Source organism: Xiphias gladius, chromosome 11, assembly GCF_016859285.1.
Source record: "Xiphias gladius isolate SHS-SW01 ecotype Sanya breed wild chromosome 11, ASM1685928v1, whole genome shotgun sequence".
In the NCBI taxonomy this organism is placed as follows: Eukaryota; Metazoa; Chordata; class Actinopteri; order Istiophoriformes; family Xiphiidae; genus Xiphias; species Xiphias gladius.
In genome coordinates this window covers 8,933,668-8,955,473 of record NC_053410.1, presented here as the reverse complement: position 1 = coordinate 8,955,473, position 21,806 = coordinate 8,933,668, and the positions used below count along the sequence as shown (strand labels likewise).

The following is a 21,806-nucleotide window of genomic DNA, read 5'->3' as shown; positions in this document are numbered from 1 at the left end:
CTCCCATATTTCCAAAAACAATACTGGTGACATGCACCTGGTCCCCAGCCCAGGGCAATACTCTTGAAGGGGTGCAAATTCTTTGTTACGCCCCTGAATTCAGGCTACAGAAAGTACTTTTATGTAATGCTAGTATACTTAAAATAATATGTGCGTTTAAAATTATGAAAATAAATAAGTGTGAAATTAAAAAAAAAAAAAAAAAATAGCTTGCGTGGTTGTGTTGTTGACCCAGCTGCGGAAGCCTCGGGTCAGTATGAACTCCAGCGTGAGAAGAAAGAGGCATCTTTGACGTCAGCCACGTTAGATTTCAGTAGTCCAAGATGGCGGAGGTGAGCGGGTTGAGGAGCAGAAATCACTTTGAGCCCAGCCGCAAAAGCAGAGTCGTTGACGAAGGTAAACCGGTGTTGATTTTATCGAGTAGGTGTGTGGCGGTGAGCCGATAAGGAGTAGGAAGCTGAGGGGAGGGGAGTTACAATTTAAAGCGTTTCTGTTTCTGTCGTCTTTGTCCTCGGCAAACTCTCGCTTTTCCGTTAGCCAGCGTTGTGTTTTCAGTTGGAGACCCGCGGTGTCTAGCCAAATGTGGTACCCCTGCTAGAATGTGCCTCCTCTAATTCGTAAAACTAGAGAAAAAACACAACCTAAGCTGTATAAAAATGACCTAGAGGGAGATAAGTTTTGATAGTCTGCGCTTTCTCTGCGTGTAAACATGTTTCCCTCCGTAACTCGGGCTGAATAACTGATTCTGACCCGGATACAAAATTCAACCGCGACACCTGTCGGCGCATTTGTCCGGGCGATCACTTTCACCTGGCCCACAGAGGATCAGCGGCTCGTCTGTGGTTTCTTGTCTCTGAAACTGCCTGTAGTTACAATCTCCCCGAATTGGCTTCAGCTGCGACGTTTCTGAACTTTTATACAGTCTGCGTTATATCAGTTTCCCGTAAGGGGTTTTCAGTCTACACACACCACATACAGTATGTTAATCTACTCATCCCACTAATGACTCGGATATTTTTAAATACTCTATTATTAGTCTCTTCAGTTTGCCAGCAGACTTATCCGCGTAATTGCGAGGCTAATTTTGTCGTCTGAATATAACTAGATACACCAGTGTACAGTATAGGCATTTTACTCTCAGAAAAAGACAAGTAATTGTTAAAGGATGAGTTCCCAATTTTACAAGTCTGTCCCTAAAAAAAGTAGTCAGGTGCCCGTATGCACACTGAAAAACAGCTATTATTTGATCTAAGCATTCCTCCTGTTCGTACTGGCCATTAAAAGATCCCCAAATGATAGTGCACTTTTAGTGTAAATGATGGTGGAGAAAAATCCGCAACCCTCAATATGAGCAAAAATGTATTTAAAAGTTAAACTGAAGCCAGTACAAGGATTCAGCAGTCTCAGTTAGTCAAATTAAGTGGGTATGTTCTAGAAGTGCAACGAATAGTCAATTAATCAATTGGTTGATTGACCGATAATTAATCGCAATATAGTTTGTCCCCCATCACTTATACTGAAATAGCAACCTAACTACTGTTTTAAGACAGACTCGAGAAATTGCATGCCGATCCTTTAATCACTATAAAAGGAACACATGATTCCTGATGCTGGCTTTTCTTGCTCTGAGGTAAATGCACTTTGGTTTGGTTTGGTGTGGTATCTAACTCAGCTTAATATTGAATATCCCGCAATGGATCTAGGGTAGTTATAAACGTGGATATGATTAATTTCTCTTTTCCCAAGCTTCTGAAAGTAAACGTGATAACTATTTCTTTGACTAGGGTTCTTGAGCTTCAGTTTTGAGGTTGTTTTTAATATCAGGATCAAGGTTGTTTGGATCCATCTCCCCATCACAGCGCTGTCCTTGAATAGGATTTAAGGCATCGCAAAGAACAGTGTAGAGCTGAAACAATAGTTCGATTAATCAATTAGTCAATTGACAGAAAAATAATACGCCACTATGTTGTTAATCGATTAATTGTATTAGTAGAGGCTTAAAATAAGCTATTTCCTGCTTCTAAATTTGTGAGGCTGTGTGGCTTTTCTTTATCTTCTGTGATGGCAAACTGAATATCTTTGGTTTTGGACCTTAGGTAGGACAAATCTGAAGCTGTCAGCTTGAGGTAAGACTGTTAAGAAATGTGATTTATTTATTAGTTCATTTATTTAATGGGATATTTTATAGGCTAAACAGTTACTATTACTCGACAGAATGATCTGGAGATTAATCAATAAAGAAAATAATTATTTGCAGCCCTAGTATGTGGTGATAACTGCTTCGGCAAGTGGAGGAAAGAAAGCCACTGCCAGCAACCTGTTTGTCAATACAGATTCGGTTTTACTAAGCTATAAGAGGAAAAACAGTCCTTTTCCCCTGCCTGTATGACAGAGGAATAAAAACGGTGAAAAGAAATGTACTCCCGCACAATCTCCACTTTAGTCTGTTACTGTTACCATTCTCTAAACCTTGTCGTGACTGGTAAGCAAATAGTAAATAGTCGGTCTCCAAAGCTCATCACTGAGATAAGGACTCCCTTATGATAACCCTTATGCCTACTTTCATACAGGCCATCTGACTCTGTGGCAACAGCATTCACTAACTGCGGCTGCTCTTAATCTGCACTTTGTCCTCACAGATTCCTGCTTGGTCTGCTTGCTGCAGCTGAACATTTGCCCTCCTTGACTCGTGTCCAGAGAGGCCGAGTCAGGTTGTCTCTCGGTGCTGGTGTGCAGGGAAGTCAGCGTACCTGCATCTTAATAAGCTACAGCGGATTCCTCACTCTCTTTCATAACCTCAGTCTCTCAAGTCTTGACACAGAATAAACAAATGCTGTCGGGTCACTAAAGCAGATTTTTTCTAAATTGTTTAAAATGCATAGGCTGGATGTCACAAGGCTAGAGGAGCATGTTGAAACCCTGCTTGAGAAGCTCTGGCACTAATGATCAGTGTTGCACCACTAGAGAGGAGATTTTGCATGAATTGTCCCTGCTTTCTAAACGCTTAAAGTGCCAGTGTTTCTCTCTCACGATCCAAATGAAAACGTCAGATGTCGTAACCAACAGGGCATCAGCAAATATTTTACATAATCTTGCCTGCTTTACTCCCAAAGGTTTGTTAATTTCTTCATTCCCACACTAAATATCTTGAAAAAGCCAGGGAAATCGTCTCTTTAAAAGTGTGAAACCTCCTATATTTAGACAGCTGCTTAAGTTAAGTGGACCATGGCCTTATCAAAGTCTGCTTCAGATATAGTGCAGGAGTCCAGGGAAAGGAGAGCTGATTTGGGAAGCAGGGCTGAGATGTAGGGTAGCTCGCATAGACACACACTATTCTTGCCATGTATAGTTAAAGATAGACACCCATCAGAACTGGTAGGGATGCAAGACTGAAACAGCTTTGTGTTTATGTGCGATGCTTTATGCTTTGTGTGCGTGATGTACTAAACAAACTCCTCTCATCCCTTGGTAACTCGGTGTGTGAGTGTATGGGCAGGAAAACATGCAAGCCAGTTGACATCTGCTTGGTGCCTCCATAAGATAAGTAAGGTGGCTAATTTTAGTTGTGCCCTCGTTTTCTGCAAGCTGAAGAGTAGGACAGTGCGTTATTCACTTTATCATGAAGTGTGAGTGTAGTAGTAGGTGAAGATATCAGCAAAGCTAATGGTTTTTCACTGGTTGTTATGCTTCCTTGCATGCTTATTGTGTGTTTTCTCTCACACACATTCGGCTGCAATACAGACTCCTCGCAGTCCCAGCAGAATAGTGTCTTTGTGTGGGTCTCCTCTATGGCTGCAGTCTGTGCCTCTTCATTCGGCCGAGTGCTGCTCTGGGTTTGATGGGAACCTGCACTGCCACAGATTGAGGAAATGTGCAGGGCTAATTTGTGTGGTGAGCAGATTACTGTAACGGCCCAGTGCTTACAGCTGCTCTTCAAACAGTAGCACAGCATTGCTGCTGCCCTTTGCGAATTCTTAGCACCCCCCAGGTTGCTCTTTCAATGTCCATTTTATAGTTGCCCCCTTGAGGGAAAATATTAATTATTTTACTATAAAATCTATAAAATTTTGGGAAATAGTGAAAAATGCCCAATTTGACATCCTGTTTTTGTTTAACAGTCCAAAATCCAAAGGTATTCAGTTTACAGTGATATAAAACATAAAACGCAGCAAATTCTCACATTTTTAGAACAGGAAACATTGAATTGTTAGCATTTTTACTTGGAAAAAACTGACTTTATTGAAAAATGACAATTATAAAATAGTTGATTATTTTTCTGTCCATCAAATAATCATTTCCGCCATAGCGTAGACTAGTGGGTTGACAGTGCACAGAACTGTTGATTTTGCCAATAGAGAACCAGTTTTTTTTTTTATGGAAATGCTTGTGATCTACCGATGTACTTGTGAAAAGGGTGTGCTCTCTGGCTCTCTTGTTTTCTAACTAAGGTAATGCGAAATCTAATTTCTGTGCTCAGTGATTAAATGAATAATAGCGCTACCTGGAGCATAGTGGACAAGCTTGTAATGCACGCTTTTATACAGTATACACTGCTCTCTGCCTGTGTCAACTACACGTGGGGTTTCAGCATCCAGCTGTCATCACTGTCATTGCTCTTTCAATAAAATACACAGACTCTTGGAGACATTTGATAAGATTGATAAGTTGATAAGATTTTCTGCTTTTCTTTGTCTGATGTCAGTGATTCCAGACTTAGGGGTCAGGACCCCAACTGTGGGTCACAGGGTAAATCTGTGGGGTTCATGAGGTGCCTCAAAGGATAGGGTAAGAAGGAAAAAAAACATACATTTGAATTCTTGTCTCCAGTTTTCCTTTTTTTTTTTTTTTTTTTTTTATTTTTGATAAACCAAATAGTTCTGTCTCTTTGGGCTTCAAAAATGTATTTAAATGAGACAATATGAGAGGTTGAGATGTCAAAATTTCTAACTCATTGACTTCTAACACCTACAGTAATGGGTCTCAATTAAGATCTGCTTTATTACAAGGGGTAACAAGCCTAAAAGTTTGGGATGTGTTCAGGAGTAACAGGAGCTCATAGAAATCTGGTGCACTTAAATAATCGTTTGTTGCAGCCCTAAAACTAATGCTACCAAGACAAGCTCCTCATCTGTATCCAGTTCAGTTTGTGGTTCAGATCACTCGCTAATACTGCCACCGTGGCATTGTGACAGGGAGGAAGGACGACAGTTTTAGAGGAAACGTGCCTTAAATTTAATGGAAAGACATCAACATCAAAATGACCGAGATGAAAAATGTGCAAATGCTATCCTCATAAGTTCCTTTTCATGTGTCCTTTTTGCTGGCCCTTTGTGATTTTCAGTGCAAAGCTATTTTCGAGCTTGACCTAGATGGGAAGTCCAGAGTGGTTGACAGTATTTAGCCCAGCACAGAATGCTGGAAAGATTCCTGTCCACAATTTGACCCATATAGGGCATTTCAATTTATCTTTAATTTGAAACAATAGTCTCTCTCTCATGTAAACAAACTTATTACAATGAAACTTGTTCCTTAGAAAAGCAGTTTTTGATTTTACCACATAACCCTGCGTCCGAATTCTTCTCCTCATCCTTACTTTTCGCCCATCGTCTGCAAACTAACATGCAGCATGGAGTTATATAACCAGTGTAATTTTGTCTTTCTCTCTCTACTTTGTCCTTGTTATCCAAAGGCTTGAGTGGAATGGAAGATGTCCCCATTTTTCGGCATAAGCAGAAGCCTTGTTTAGCCAGGCCCGAGGACCTGGATGATGAATTGCTTCCCAGGACCATGGCCTCAAATTCGGGCAAAAATGCCAGCCTCACCCCCTCACCAGATGAAGGGATTCACGAAGAGGAGGTAAAGTGTTTCCTTTTTTACACATGGATATGGACCAGAAACGTTGTTGAAAGACCAAAGACACATTTTAAGGAAGGGAATAGGCAAGAATGGAGAATAGTCCAAATAAATGTTTTCCATTTAACATAAGTTAAAGGCAATTAGGGCTGTAACTAATGGTTCATTTTAATATTTATGAATCTTATAATTATTTTCTTGATAATTACAAATCCTCGATTTCTAGCTGTGTCTTTGCTTTATGTCAGAGTCCTTAATGTGTTCTTTTTGCCTCATTTTCTCCCTAATGCTTTTTTGGCTGATCGATTGTTGGCTGTAATTTTAAATTACCTGTCTCCTCCATGAAACCTGCCTTGTCAGCACAGTGTTATCACTTGAACCTCTCTCATGTCTTCAGGCTGTGATAGAGGAAGAAGAGGCCAGGCCCATCCAGATTGTCCTGGCCAACGAGGATGAGCACAGCTTTGAGCTAGACGCTGCAGCGCTGGAGAAGATCCTGCTGCAAGATCACGTGAAGGACCTGAATGTGGTGGTTGTGTCTGTGGCAGGGGCCTTCCGCAAGGGCAAGTCCTTCCTGCTGGACTTCATGCTGCGATACATGCACAATCAGGTGAGGTAAATAATGTGTGATTTTCATGCTGTTTCTGGACAAACAAGAGTGCATATTCCTGTGGGGGTAAATTCAAAAGTCACACTTATTCAGTTAAGTCCAAAACACATCTACGATCGTAGAAGACTAAGGAATCCAGAAAATATTCACAGTGGAGAAGAAGGAACTAGTGAATTTTGTTTTGTTTTGGTTTTTTTTCTTAAAAATGACTCGAAACAATTAATTGATCATCAAAATACCTGCCTATTAATTTACTATCAGTTGACCGATAGAATAATCGTTGCAGCTCTACATGTATAGTTAAATCCTCCACTGTTTCTAAGGAGATAAATTCATATAGATGTGACATTAACTTTGTCATAACGTCTTCAAAAATCTTGTGACATGAAAGTATCCTTGTAAGATGCTGACTGCCACAGTGTATTTTTTAATAATATCAAAAAGGAGTAATCTGATCTGTTGAAGAATCACAGATGTTTTTACAAAGGCGCAGACATTGAAATATCGATTTAATCAATTTTAAACAGGCCAGTGATGTTCTCACTTACATATACACTCAGTGGCCACTTTTTAAGGTACACCTGTACAGTCTAATGCAATCCAATACAACAGCCCAGCCATAAAATCCACCTTTACAAAGCTCATAATGTAGGTCTTTGGTGACATTGTCGGAAATGTGTAAATTCAATTATATATTTATTACTGAGGTCATAGTGAAAGGTGATGTTGTTTTGGACTACATTATATAGAGAGGCGTTTCTAATTTTTTGTCCACCATATTTATAAACATGAGGGTGGCAGAGTATCAGAAAGACCTCTCAATATAATGCTGTTCAGTACAACACCACCACTAAGTATAACATCAGTGCTAAAAGATCATTTAATTAACAACTGAACATTATGGGCATCATAAAAGTAGATTTTATAGCAGAACAGTTTTGTTGCATTGCATTAGACTGGACACGTGTTCACGTGTCAGATCTGATACTTAAGGCACATTTTTAAGCAATTATTTTCCAATGCTTATAATTTAATCTGACCTCATAATCTTTTAAAGTCGTACACAGTGTCAGCGAGATCAGTAAAAGAAATTTTTCCCATTTTTACCATTTCAGCGAGGCCTCTGTTGGAGGTGTTGAGGTATGTGCTCAGTAAATATATAACAGCTTGCCCCTCCTGTGGGGCTTAATATTTTGTAAAATTGGCAGTCAGTTGAGATTGTGAAAACAAAGGTGGGCTTGATGAACAGGTACAGCAGATGAGATTACAACCAGTACTAGCATGTCCACCAGAATGTGACGAGCAGAGCCAAGTGCTTCTTGTTGGGTCCCATACTCAGACAGGTGAGTCAGACGTGCAGCAAGGTGCATGAATAAAACAGGCAAGGCGGTTTAACTAGTCTTAACCTCCTGGTTGGGTGAGTCTTGTACTGTTGTTCATTATTTAGAGTTTCATAATGGGAGTTCTAGACTTACAGTAAGTAATTTAATATTGTAATAAAATCGTTGTCAAATGACTTTTTTATTAAGAGTTTCAGTCTTTTGCACGGCAAACTAACCACTTTGTTTAACACAAGTGTCAACAACTAGTCCTTCAGACCTTCTAGCAGCAGCTTTACACTCAAAAGCAGCCGGGATCACTTTACACACTCTTGCTTATTCTCTCTTACGCGCGCGCACACACACACACACACACACACACACACACACACACACACACACACACACACACACACACACACACACACACACACCCACACCCACAGGAAAGACGGAGGAATGTTATGATCCTTTTCTCACAGCTGTTGGGCAAGCATGATCTGGGCATTCGTGCAAGTCTGACTGCAGCTGCACGTGTTCACATTTTTCCCAAACACTGATGCTATTTATTCAGCATGTGCGTCTTTACATTCAGCTATATGCAGTGGTTAGTGTTACAAATCATATATGTACAACCTTCACCTTCATGATTTATGTGGAGTACTATTGGACTGCAGGAATTTGCTTTTATCAAATGACAAATTATTATCTTTCTCTTTCATAAGATTGTGGTTAGTCATGCAGGAGACATGCACTGTAATGTTTTAGTCACCAGGAATCTGTGTTCATGCATGCTTTGACTTGCAAATCAGGTATTTGCTTTTGAGTTTGTTTATACATTTCCTATTTGTGGTTAGTAGCTCTCCCCACTTGTCAGCCAGAAATACAGACTAAGTCACAATGTGTTGCTTTTAACTGAAGCCTTTTTTTTTTTTTTGAATTTTATTTAGTTTATTTATTTATTTATTTATTTAGTGGTGGATGGGGCTGGTTTTTAGAAGGAATGACATAAAAAGTCACCAAGATGACAGTATTTGACAAAAAAAAAAACATTAAATTTTGTGGGAACTTTTAATTTTTGTTTTTATCTAATACTGTTGTACTGAGCAGCCACCTATCATTCAGTGTCTTTCCGAGTGATCTGTTCACATCTGTTACTGTGGGCGCAATACACTGTAAAAATCATGAGTATGATGGTATAACTCATGTTGCGTGTGATACTACGGTGCCCTCTTGTTGGTTAGATTAGCAAACAGGCAAACAAGAAAGAACTCAAGATTAGAGACCTTTACCGAGTCCTAATATTCGTTTCCAGTTAACGCTTACTAGAAGTATGAATGTGCTGATGAAATTCTAAAAAGGGTTTGGAAACATTGTGGTCACAGAAAAACAAACACACTCTTTTCTCTGGTGAAGGAAATTTAATGATAGTACAACACTGCAATACAATTTATCATTTCACCACATGTACCTGATAATAACAGCTATTGGTGAAAAGTGAAATTTTCCCCAGGTGCTAATCTCAGCCAGATGCTGGTGGACTTCAGTCAGTTGACCTCTAGCCTGTTTTTCACTCCTCTTTTCGCTCGTACCATTATCTCTCCACTTCCTCTCCACAATCTCTCTCTCTCCCGTCCTTCACGCTTCACCCCTCATCTGTCCTGCTTTTCTGTCTCACCTAATCATCATCTTTGTCCATTTCTTTTTCCTCTCATTTAACCCCCCCTCCCTGTCTCCTCCCTCTTTCCCTCTGCAGCAGAATGAGTCGTGGATGGGAGGTGATGATGTGCCCCTGACAGGGTTCACCTGGAGAGGAGGCTGCGAGAGGGAGACCACAGGAATTCAGATCTGGAGCGAAGTGTTTGTGGTAGACAAGCCAGATGGCAGCAAGGTAGGCAGTTATCAAACAAACAATAAAGTCCTTAAATGAGCTTCATGAGAAAATGTTGTTACACGTGGTTAAAATGTATTTTTGGGAGAACCTGATAATTATCAGATTTGTATTCTCTTTGTGATGTTTACACGAATACAACTTTGAAGCAAATGCACAAAAAACAAATACCAAGCAGGATGTAAAAGATGAAGTTGGCAGCATATTATATTTGTTGTATCTTGTCCCAACAGGTAGCTGTACTCCTCGTTGACACTCAGGGAGCATTTGACAGCCAGTCCACCATAAAGGATTGTGCTACCGTGTTCGCCCTCAGCACAATGACCAGTTCTGTACAGGTAAGACTTATAGCATGCTTTGTTTTTGGAAAATATCCTGTTCCTTTTTTTTCTCTTGGAATATCTACATTGAATGTTTCATGTTGTTTATTACTGTGTTTTCAGGTGTACAATCTCTCCCAGAACATACAGGAGGATGACCTGCAGCATCTACAGGTTGGTGTAATCTCGTCTCCCTCCAGGGAAAAGCAGCACCAAAGTCTGTTACAGTATCCCCTGTTTTCTGATCGTAATTTGTTTTTCTCTCATATGCAGCTCTTCACAGAATATGGTCGGCTGGCAATGGAAGAGATCTACCTGAAACCTTTCCAGGTACTGGCTGCTTCTGTTGGACCGTGTGTACATGCATGTAGTGGGGGCATTTGCCCAACATTTGTATACTCCTAATTAATGAATGCCATGTACCATTGAAAATACACATAGGTATAACAATAGCTATTCAATTAACTAAGTAGGTGCATAGCACAACGTATTTTATTTTTAATGAATAATAATAGGGGATTAGTAAATATCAGAAGTGAGAAATGCAATTTCAATAAGAATGGACCCTGTAACTGAAAACAACAAGGGTATGGACAACAAGAGTCAGAAAGTAAAAATCTTTTTTGTTTGTTTGTTGTTTTTTTTTTTAATATTTTGTTCCCTTAAAACATAGAAATCAGATCACTAGATCAGATCTTAGCTTTAATTCTTCTTCCCAAAATCAAATAACGTGTCTAATTGTGTCTCCGTGCTGTTGGTTGTTTCAGTCCCTGATGTTCCTGATTCGGGACTGGAGTTATCCTTATGAACATGACTATGGCCTGGATGGAGGAAACACCTTCCTGGAGAGAAGACTACAGGTGAGAATAATTTTTTGAATCCGTTGAAAATGCACATTTGTTGTTTTGAGCATAAAGTTTGTTGGACGGAGGAAATATTTTTCTACTGAAGATATTTGGGCAGCAAATCACACTCTCACTTTTCCTCTCAGACACACCGCACCTCTTTTTTGAAAAGCGCAAACATTGTTAACGTCACTGTCTGTCTCTGTTAGGTGTGCACAAATTTGCTTAGTGCAACATGTGTTTACACATTCGCACAGCAGTCAATGACAAAGACAAGCACACACTTTCACTATGAAAATATATTGCTGTCTGCTGAAACAGGTAAAACAGAACCAACATGAAGAGTTGCAAAATGTAAGGAAGCACATCCACTCCTGCTTCTCCAACATCGGCTGCTTCCTGCTGCCACATCCTGGCCTCAAGGTGTCCACCAACCCCTACTTTGACGGCAGGCTGAGAGGTGAGAAAACAGGAATACACGTGTACTAATGAATAAATAATGAAGAGTGATAGCTAAAGCCTGCTTGACTGAAATTTCATGCTCCGTTGGGACAATAAAGGGTGTGTGTTTGTGTGTTTCAGACATCGATGGTGATTTCAAGAGGGAGCTGGCCAAGCTGGTGCCTCTCCTCCTGGCCCCAGACCGACTGGTAGAGAAGGAGATTGGAGGCAACAAGGTCACCTGCAGAGATCTTCTGGAGTACTTCAAGGTCCTGCAGGATTTAACTAAAGTCCAGTTCAGTTTTCACACTGATAGGTCACAGGCTGATAAATATAAAGCCTCAAATTGTACACTCTGCTAACTACTCTGCTAAGACAGAATTAGTCATTTAAGGGAATAAACGACACACAATTGATATTTAGCCACAGTAGACTGATTCTGTAAACAGTGGCATCCTGTAGAGAAAAGGAAAAAACTTGAAAACTTCAGTAATAAAGTGAAGACACAGTGTAAAACCAATGACACTGGTTACCAACAGTATTCCCATTTTGCCATCCAATTGTGTTTTGCAAAGCTTGGTGTTAAACTTTCCATTTAGTTAACAGGAAACACTGGTGTGATAATCTATTATTTTACATTCCTGCAGGCTTACATAAAGATCTACCAAGGTGAGGAGCTGCCTCATCCAAAGTCCATGCTGCAGGTTAGTTTCTGTCTCAGAACTGAAGGATCTTATTAATAACGGGTCACACTTGCTAGCTTTTATTTCTCATCTTCTGTGGTCATCAAAGATATCTTGAATCTCATTGTCTTTTCCTGTTTCTCAGGCGACAGCAGAAGCCAACAACTTGACCGCTGTGGCAGGAGCCAAAGACTTGTACAGCAAGAACATGGAGCTGGTAAGGACATGTCCGTCTTTCACAATCGTCATGAACCACAATTAGTTCAATGACCCAAAGGTTGCCAAAGTTCAGGGAACAGCGGGTGTCATTTGAAGGATAGCAGGGGGTAGTCTTGGTTTAATTTTAGTATTGTTTACAGGAAGGTTGCAGCACACTAACAGAATAGTTTAAAACATATAATATCTAATAAAAAATCCTGCAAAATGGGGCCTAGTGAGTATCCTAGTTGCATGCTACCAAGAAGTCTGAGACCATCTTTGTCTTATCTTTTTGTCTTCATCTCTTCTTTTAGTCACACACTCTTCCTCTTGTCACTTTTACTGACATGTCTGTACTTCTCAGATCTGCGGTGGAGACAAGCCGTATATCGCCCCGGCTGACCTGGAGCGTTGCCACGAGGAGTTTCGCGAGCACTCAGTGCGTTACTTCCGCTCCGTGAAGAAAATGGGCGGCGAGGAGTTCTGCCAGCGCTACCAGAACCAGCTGGAGTCTGAGCTGGACAAGGCCTACACCAACTTCTCCAAACACAACGACGGCAAAAACATCTTCTATGCAGCGCGCACACCTGCCACGCTGTTTGCAGTCATGTTTGTCACCTATTTGGTGTCTGGGGTGACGGGCTTCATCGGGCTCAACACCTTAGCAGCGCTGGCTAACCTGGTCATGGGCGTGGCCCTGCTGTCGCTCTGCGCCTGGGCTTACGTGAAGTATTCTGGAGAGTTTCGGGAAGTGGGAACAATGATAGACCTGGTGGCCGAGACACTCTGGGAACAGGTGGGTTGATGATGTGAGAGGTGGGAGGAGTGCGTGTATGTTTGTGTTTGTCCAGGTCAATCCACATGGTGAGAACAGAGATTGTCCAGTAGGAAATAAGTTACTTTTAAAGATTTGGCTTATTTTTGGTTGAAGGGTAACACTCTCAACAGTTAAATGATTCGTAAATTCGTAATGGTTGTTGTTGTGACATTTAGGTATGAAGATTGAGTTGTATCAGCTAATCTAAGCTAGAACTGATACACTTTAGGTCAGATGTTTTTCAACAGGAAATGTTTGGCAGATATGGAAAATGGAAATGGATTAGATATTACAGCAGTTGTAGGCTTATCAAAGGTTGTGCAGTATCAGCATGTATCTCCACCAAGTAACAAGAAATTACAGTACGGAAAAGCCAAAGATATAAGAATCATCTGTTGATTATTTCTTTCACTTAAACGTTTAGACTATGAAATACTGTAAATGGTGAAAAATAGCAAATCTTTATTTCTGAGAGCCAAAGGTGATGTCTTCAAATTGAAATTTTTGTCATACTGGTAGTCAAAAAAATAACAATGTTCCATTTAAAGTGATATATAACTGAGGAAAACAACAAATCATCATTTTAGAAGCTGGAACCAGCAAATGTTTGACTTGTGCTTGATAAATAAGTTAAATGATCAGTCAGTTATGATTACAAAAAAAAGTTCTTGTACGTCTTAAAGTCCTAGTAACAGGATCCAAAAATCATGACTAGAAGAAAAAGCAAACACACTGTGCATCACTTGTACTCACTTTATTATCGACATTTCCGCCTTCATCAGGGAAAATCCATAAAAACCATTAGTTATGAGTAGCAGGCACGACAAAACTGATTTACTGTCAAAACTGGTTTATTGTTAAGCTGTTAAGTGAGCCATCAGTGTATATACTTTCTGGTCACAACTGTTTAATAGCCTAATTGATGCCTATCAGAAATGTTGGGTTGTTATGTGTTCAGTTCTGCCTTTAAAAATCCACTGTTGGTCAGGCTTTAGTATTAGATTTAGATCAGATTAGGGCAATTACATTTATGCACTTTCCAGTAAAATAAAAAGTCAAACATTGTCGGTTTACTGACACCTTTTCCTTGCCCTACTGTGTAATGTTAGGGGCGAGATTTAACCAAAAATGTTTTAAAATGTGTTGGTAGTGTATGTTTCTACAAGTTGTGATCTTAAGCTCTGTGTGTGTTTTTGTTTTCAGTTCTTTTTTGGTTTTTATCTCATCTGAGAAATGCTTTTGTTTTAAAGGACCATCACTGCATACATAAACATAATCTGACCTGATGCAGAGTTTATGAAAAATTATGAAAACAAGAGATTAGTTTCAGTTAAGTTTGAGTTTAGGTTGAAGTCAAAGCTTAATATAACAGTCACATTAATTTTTAAATGAGTGTCTTTTATTTTTAATTGCATCTTCTTTCTCGTGGGATAAAACTATATATAGTGCATGTGCATGCGTGTGTGTGTCAACGCCATTGGTTTCTACTGTAGTTTTCCATATTAGTTCGGTTTTACTTAAAGTTCCCCTTGTTACCTTTTATTTCTAGGTGTTTAAAAAGCCTGAGACAAGAATCCTCCCTTTGGTTTTCCTTCTGTCTGCTACATCCCATCATCCACTTCACAAAGTCTAAAGAACTGTTGTTTCATTTCACCTTTCAGTTCTCCTCCCCACTGAAATTCCGTCAGCACCTACTTTTAGTTTTCTCTCTCTATCTTCATTCCTCGTTTAGTTGTTGACCCCAAGTGAATAGTGTTTGTGTTTCTTATCTTTCTGGAGTTTCATCGGTGTTTGGGATCCACCACAAACTCAGCCTTTCACGTATCCTCTGACTTCTTCCTTCCTTCCTCTGCTTCTATCTCTCTTCCCCCCTCCACTGCTTTGCAGAAGACGGTTAGAAAGGTGAGAGGTGCCGGCTCCCGTTTTTCTGATCTTCTGCCTGCCATTTCAACATCCTGCCTGATTTCCTGCATTTCTTTTCTCTATACTTTCTTCTCCCTGTCCACCTCCTGCCAGAAGTCTCCTTTGTAATCTTTCTATTGAGATCAGACCCACTTTTCTCACTCTGTCAACATAAGCTGTTTAAATTTTAAAAATCTCTCATTCTTCATCTTCATTTCATTTGGTTGACAACAAAACTGCATCACAGCCATCTGATAAGGAGTGGGACACGCAGCCGACTGTGAAAATCATTATTTCATTGCCGAGATGTGGTCTGACAAAGTTCTCTTCTTAAATTAGTTGCTGAACACACACAACCTGGTCACTCTGCCAAGTGAAAGCTGTTACACCTCCATTCAGCCTTCTCCTGCTCTGTCTGATCCCCTATGCTGTGTTTTAATGCAGCCAAAACCATTATACAGTTGTTCTCATTTACATCATTTTCAGTTTCTGTTGTCAGACAACAGAAACAGCAAGTATGAAACAATTATTTAATCGTGACTCATAAATGCTACACGTTAACGAGAGGTCATTCCAGCGCTTCACCGATAAAGTCCTTTAATTGTGACGTCATCTGACAAAATCAACATAACATTGGCAACATCTCCACTGTGTATTCAATTATATTAAAATTTAAAATGAACAGTCACAGGTGACCAAAGCTTGTCTTAACTTCAATACCACACAGCCTCCAGCACTCACTGGCCTGACTCTTTGCTTTGGAAAACTAACCCATACGCACTAAAACACCAAGCCGATTTTTTTCAGATTTACACATTCTGGACGTCGATTTTGGAAAAGCTCAGTTTTGAGGAGGTATCTGTCTTAGTCTGGATGGAGGAATGTAACAGAGAAAAAAATATGTTTACAAATTGAATTGTGTCAATGTGGACGTACTCTCTGTCCTCTTCTTCTCTCTTTTTTTTTTTTTTTTTACTTTTGTATCCTTTTTCCTCTCCCTGAAATTCTGCATCTGCCTCTCTCAACTTTTTGTCCCCGTTCTGCTCCACTGTCTGTCAGTCAGTCCCGTTCCTTGTTTAACTCTCCCGTTCGTCCCTGCTGTCCTCTCAGGTGTTTTCCAAACTTTTGGAGCCCGTTACGAGCCGCCTGGCGTGGCCCGCCTCTCTCCTCCGTTCACTCCCATCAGGAGCAACACTGGGACTCAGAGCTCTGACTCCTCTCAACAACAACTACAAGAAGACTGACTAGCTGCTTGCCAACCGGCGGATTTGCGGACTGTTAAACTTACTTCTCAAATCGAAACTTCTGCAGTTTGCCTGCTTCCTTATTCTTAATTTTCAGTCCAGTGGTGCTGGATTCTTACTTTAACCTCTGGGTGTGGACATAGATATAATCTGAACACTGACCAGCCAGAATCATCTCAGGATCTAAAGGACATGGAGCCTGCCCAAACGGTTTTTAATAATCTTATTCTGATGAATGGCGAAAGGATAGTGTCTTTCCTTTCTTTTTCTTTAATGGTCTTTTCAGTTGAAGAGGTTTTGTTCAGTTGTGTGGTGACTCTTGTTTTGTTCGAGAAGCTCGCGTGTCTGTGGTCAGCATGTTGCACTATATTACCTTAAACCTTTTTCTTCCCTAATCTACTTTCTTTCAGTTTCTTTGTCCCCTTTATAGAATGTTTTTAGACGAGTTAACTTGATTTGTTCTCACCCAAAATCTTCTTTTCTTCTTCTTTCCTCTCCTCTTTCCTCTCCTGCAGGTTTTGAAGCCGCTAAGTGAACATTATATGGAAGACAACGTCAGACAGACAGTGGTTAACTCTCTCAAAGCCAGCCTGACAGAACAGGGCTCGCAGCACACTAAGTTAAAGACTCATTGACCCTCTTCCTCATCTTCTTCCTGTTCCTTGTCTCCCCAGTCATGTCCATCAGCCCCCCCCCCTTCCCTCCTGCCCACTCACTCAGTGTGTTCAGTCCTAGAACTGTGGAACTAGTTCAACACCAAAGCTGCCCCCCGCCCCCGCCCTTAGAAACACCCATCATGACATCACTGACCCGTTTTTACATGAGCAGCATGGACCTGTAGGCGAGCTGTCTGTCTTGCTCTTCATCGCCCCCCAGTGCCTCTGAGCAGAAACTGCACGTTCACATGAGAGGACTGAGCAGAGAAGCCGGCAGTGTTGCCTCTTGCCAATACAGGACCTGAAGGAAGGTCATCTTCTCCTGTGTGCCACGCTGTGATAGATGTTACAATGCACACTTTAGGCTGAGACAGACACACACACACACACACACACACACACACACACACACACACACACACACACACACACACACACACACACACACACACACACACACACACACACACACACACACACACACACACACACACACACGCACACACACACACACACACACACACACACACACACACACACACACACACACACACACACACACACACACACACACACACACACACACACACACACACACACACACACACACACACACACACACACACACACACACACACACACACACACACACACACACACACACACACACACACACACACACACACACACACACACACACACACACACACACACACACACACACACACACACACACACACACACACACACACACACACACACACACACACACACACACACACACACACACACACACACACACACACACACACACACACACACACACACACACACACACACACACACACACACACACACACACACACACACACACACACACACACACACACACACACACACACACACACACACACACACACACACACACACACACACACACACACACACACACACACACACACACACACACACACACACACACACACACACACACACACACACACACACACACACACACACACACACACACACACACACACACACACACACACACACACACACACACACACACACACACACACACACACACACACACACACACACACACACACACACACACACACACACACACACACACACACACACACACACACACACACACACACACACACACACACACACACACACACACACACACACACACACACACACACACACACACACACACACACACACACACACACACACACACACACACACACACACACACACACACACACACACACACACACACACACACACACACACACACACACACACACACACACACACACACACACACACACACACACACACACACACACACACACACACACACACACACACACACACACACACACACACACACACACACACACACACACACACACACACACACACACACACACACACACACACACACACACACACACACACACACACACACACACACACACACACACACACACACACACACACACACACACACACACACACACACACACACACACACACACACACACACACACACACACACACACACACACACACACACACACACACACACACACACACACACACACACACACACACACACACACACACACACACACACACACACACACACACACACACACACACACACACACACACACACACACACACACACACACACACACACACACACACACACACACACATTTAGACAAAACCTCTTCAAATATCTGCCTTTCCCTTTACTACTTTGTGATTGTAATACTGAAGAGAACTGTAGGAAGCCTTGGGCCTATCAGCTGATTTTTAAATTGTAGAACTGACATGTTTTATCTGGCCTTTGGTGTCTCGTAGCAGACCTGCCAGTGTTTGGCCCCCTGCATGGTGTTGTAGCATTAGGCTAGCTAAGAGCTTTTGGAGCCCAGGTACGGTCACTCAGCCAGGGAGGGTTGTCATTTTCAACCATGTTCTCCCTTCCACTGCCTCTCATTAAATCCACTCTAGCTCTGGCTGCTTCCCCTCGCATTTTTAGGATCTGCAGGCTGTAAGTTTGATTCTTGCTTTTGGGGAGTTAGAGATGTGGATTTTTTTTTTTTTTTTAAGCTCAAACTCCTATTAAAGGAATAGTCTGACATTTTGGAAAATCTTGTTTATCCGCTTTCCTGGCGAGAGGTAAATAAGATCGACGCCACTCTCATATCTGTAGGATGAATACAAAGCGACAGCCAGCAGCCGCTTGCCTTAGATTCCCGCTGTTTCCAGTCTGTATGCTGTGCTAAGCTAACCGGCTGCTGGCTGTAGCTCTGTATTTAACTGGCAGACATGAGATTGGTATTAATGTTCTCATCTAAGCGTCAGCAAGAAAGAGAATAAGCGTATTTCTCAAAATGTCAAACTTTTCCTTAAACTGACAACGATTATTCTATCCACATTTTTTCATTTTCTCTAAAGAATAAAGAAAGAAAGAGAAATCTAAATCACCGGACTCTTATCTTCCTCTTCAGTGAAACATCCATCAGAGCTGGGTCTCCCAAAAGCAGCTCGATTGAAAATGCGTTTTCTCCACAGCAGGAACCCGACTTCATGAAGACACTCGCCCCTTTAATGTTGATGTTGGTTAACACACTCACAGCTGCATCACATCAGTCTGAGCTCTTTTGCATCGATTCCATCCACAGTATTTCTCACCTCAAGCACCAGTCTCGTACTGTACAGTCTCTCTTGTTCTGTGTTCACATATTACAGATTGGGCATGTATGTTGGAATAAATATTTAAATAAACTTTGTATACATTTTATAGTGAATCAGTTGACAGTGGCCATTTTTATTTTCTTCTCATGATCAACTTAACAGTCTGTGGTTTGTTAGAGAACGATAAGTTGCTGCTGTAGGGTTTACATTAGTTCCCTCCTTTCCATGAGGATGGACGTTGATAGAAACACGTGTGAATATTTGGATTCTGATAGGAAACTGTTTTAATTGTGATGAGTGGGTTGGAGACCATGTCTGTCTGCCTTTTAAAGATATCTGGTAATTTATTTTTGAATAAAATGTTTACCTTAAGAATAAATCATCAATACAATTCTCTTTGGCTCCTTTTTGTTTGTTCTTTTAGGAGATCATTTCTGTTTATCACATTTCAGTTTAACAGTTTTCTAGTGTGTTTTTTTTGTTTTGTTTTTTTTTTTTAACTCCAGCACAATTCTCAAAACCCATTCCTCTTGTATCTCTGAACCAGTTTTGCACAACGCTGAACACATTGCATGCATTACACAATTGCTACTACTTTTTAAGCTCGTGAAATGAAAAAGGGGCGGTGCATTAACGTTCAGTTGTGATGTCTGCTTGTTGCGGAGGTTGTATTTACTTCTGTCTTCACTCCAAATGCAGCACAACTTGGTTTCTGAATGTCGAATGTTCCCACATACATATTTTGACAGTCGTTTAAATTAAGTCCAGCACTTCAGTGTTCAAACCATGTGTTGTTAGACAATATTCAAATCATCATTTATAAGCAGGATGTAAACATGTAATAGATGGTTTATAACACACTAACGTAGTTTGAAATAGATGTGCTTTTTAATGCATTTGTCAACAACTAACTTCTCCTGTGAGTCGAGGCTGGGGTATAAACAGATTATGGGTTATAACATAGTAAAAGAAAGCTCTAATTATAGAAAATAATCATTTAAAAATAGCCTCATAACTACATTATAGCTTGTTATAAACCATTTATTACATGTTTGTAAATTGTTACCCTTGTTTGGTCTCTCTTTCAGAGTGTCATTCAGTCACATGCAGGGGCAGCACAAGGAAGAAAAAAAAAAGGCATCTGAGGGGTGCAGCTGGCTTATAGTGTACGTCCACTTGAATTAAGCAGTGGTGGAATGTAACAAGTACTGTGCTGGAGTACAAATCTGAGGTATTAGTACTTCACTTGAGTATTCTATCCTCCGCAATTCAGAGGAATTAAACTTTTTGCTCCACTACAGTCTGGTACTGGTTACTTCACAAATTGAGTTTGTAAAACATGATGCTTTGTTACAGATTAAAATACATTCTATACAAGTAGCAAATGGCAACTATTTATGTTATTTTTGATGCAAAAAAAGTCAAACATTGCCAGATCTTCTCGAACCTTATCAGCATTGCGTTTCCAAAGAAATGACCAACAGGAGGTGCCATATTCTTAAAAATACAGTTTTATTATATCACAGAACTGTTCTAAGATTTAATATGAGTAACATTTCAATGGCCAATTCCAGGTTCCCATACCAACCAAAACACCAAGCACGGAAGAACAGACCAACAATGTACTTTTAAACAAATAGGCTGTAAGGACTGTGCAGCTGGTATTATGAATAATGTTGTGTACAACTAAAGCAGACTTAAAAAAAAAAAAACATCAAAAGGCCACAAAAATGCAAATAGGCAAAAATATCACACTGACAGGCAGATGGGCTTTTATCCTCCCCCCCTTATTCATAAAAAAACAAATTCAGTGAGAGTTTGAAAAAACACTAAAAACTACTTCTGGTATAAAACTTATCTTCCTTGAACATGTTTCATGGGAAATGGCACAGACTGGAAAAAAACAAACCAAAAAAACCAAAGACTGAGATTTAAAAAGTCTCAATTTGCACATTTCACTGCGTTCACAATACATTCTGGCAAAGTCTCCTGTGTATTTTATCAGGAAGACAGTAACAATACCAACCTCACATGCGGGCTGAAAAAAATAAAAAATAAAAAAAAAAGACAGAAAATGTGACCTTTGTTTCCATTTGGTGAATCACATCATGCTGAAGTAACAGCAGATGCTTTCAGATAAAACAAACCAAGGTAGAGTTGTACAAATTCACCTGAAACTACAGGACAGACATTTACAAACACTCGCGAAGAGAATCATTATTCAGCAGGAAGGTTTCCAGACACTTAGTGGCCCAAATTATTGAATAAAACCTCGTCTTTAGGATTTAGTCCATCCTTACATT

At 40.6% G+C, this 21,806-nt stretch overlaps 1 protein-coding gene across 2 annotated transcripts; it reads left to right on the top strand.

Moving 5' to 3' along the window:
- Window positions 1-250: 250 nt before the first annotated feature.
- Window positions 251-17,175, top strand: atl2 (atlastin GTPase 2). 2 transcript variants are annotated; one of them, XM_040139458.1, is made up of 14 exons: window positions 251-396; window positions 5,690-5,856; window positions 6,251-6,463; window positions 9,542-9,673; window positions 9,907-10,011; window positions 10,117-10,167; window positions 10,267-10,323; window positions 10,761-10,853; window positions 11,160-11,298; window positions 11,421-11,548; window positions 11,927-11,983; window positions 12,108-12,179; window positions 12,525-12,956; window positions 16,639-17,175. In XM_040139458.1, exons 1-14 carry the CDS (start codon window positions 324-326, stop codon window positions 16,756-16,758), a joined length of 1,839 nt encoding a protein of 612 aa, XP_039995392.1. In that variant the 5' UTR covers window positions 251-323; the 3' UTR covers window positions 16,759-17,175. The 2 variants fall into 2 exon arrangements, with proteins under 2 accessions (XP_039995392.1, XP_039995390.1); XM_040139456.1 differs by having other exon boundaries at window positions 252-396; window positions 9,539-9,673.
- The last annotated feature ends 4,631 nt before the right edge of the window (window positions 17,176-21,806 follow it).

Coding starts and splice junctions, on each gene's coding strand:
- atl2 (XM_040139456.1), top strand. CDS start 324: ATGGCGGAGGTGAGCGGGTTGAGGAGCAGAAATCACTTTGAGCCCAGC. Junction 10,854..11,159: donor TCCTGGAGAGAAGACTACAG/GTGAGAATAATT, acceptor CTGCTGAAACAG/GTAAAACAGAACCAACATGA. Junction 11,549..11,926: donor ATCTTCTGGAGTACTTCAAG/GTCCTGCAGGAT, acceptor ACATTCCTGCAG/GCTTACATAAAGATCTACCA.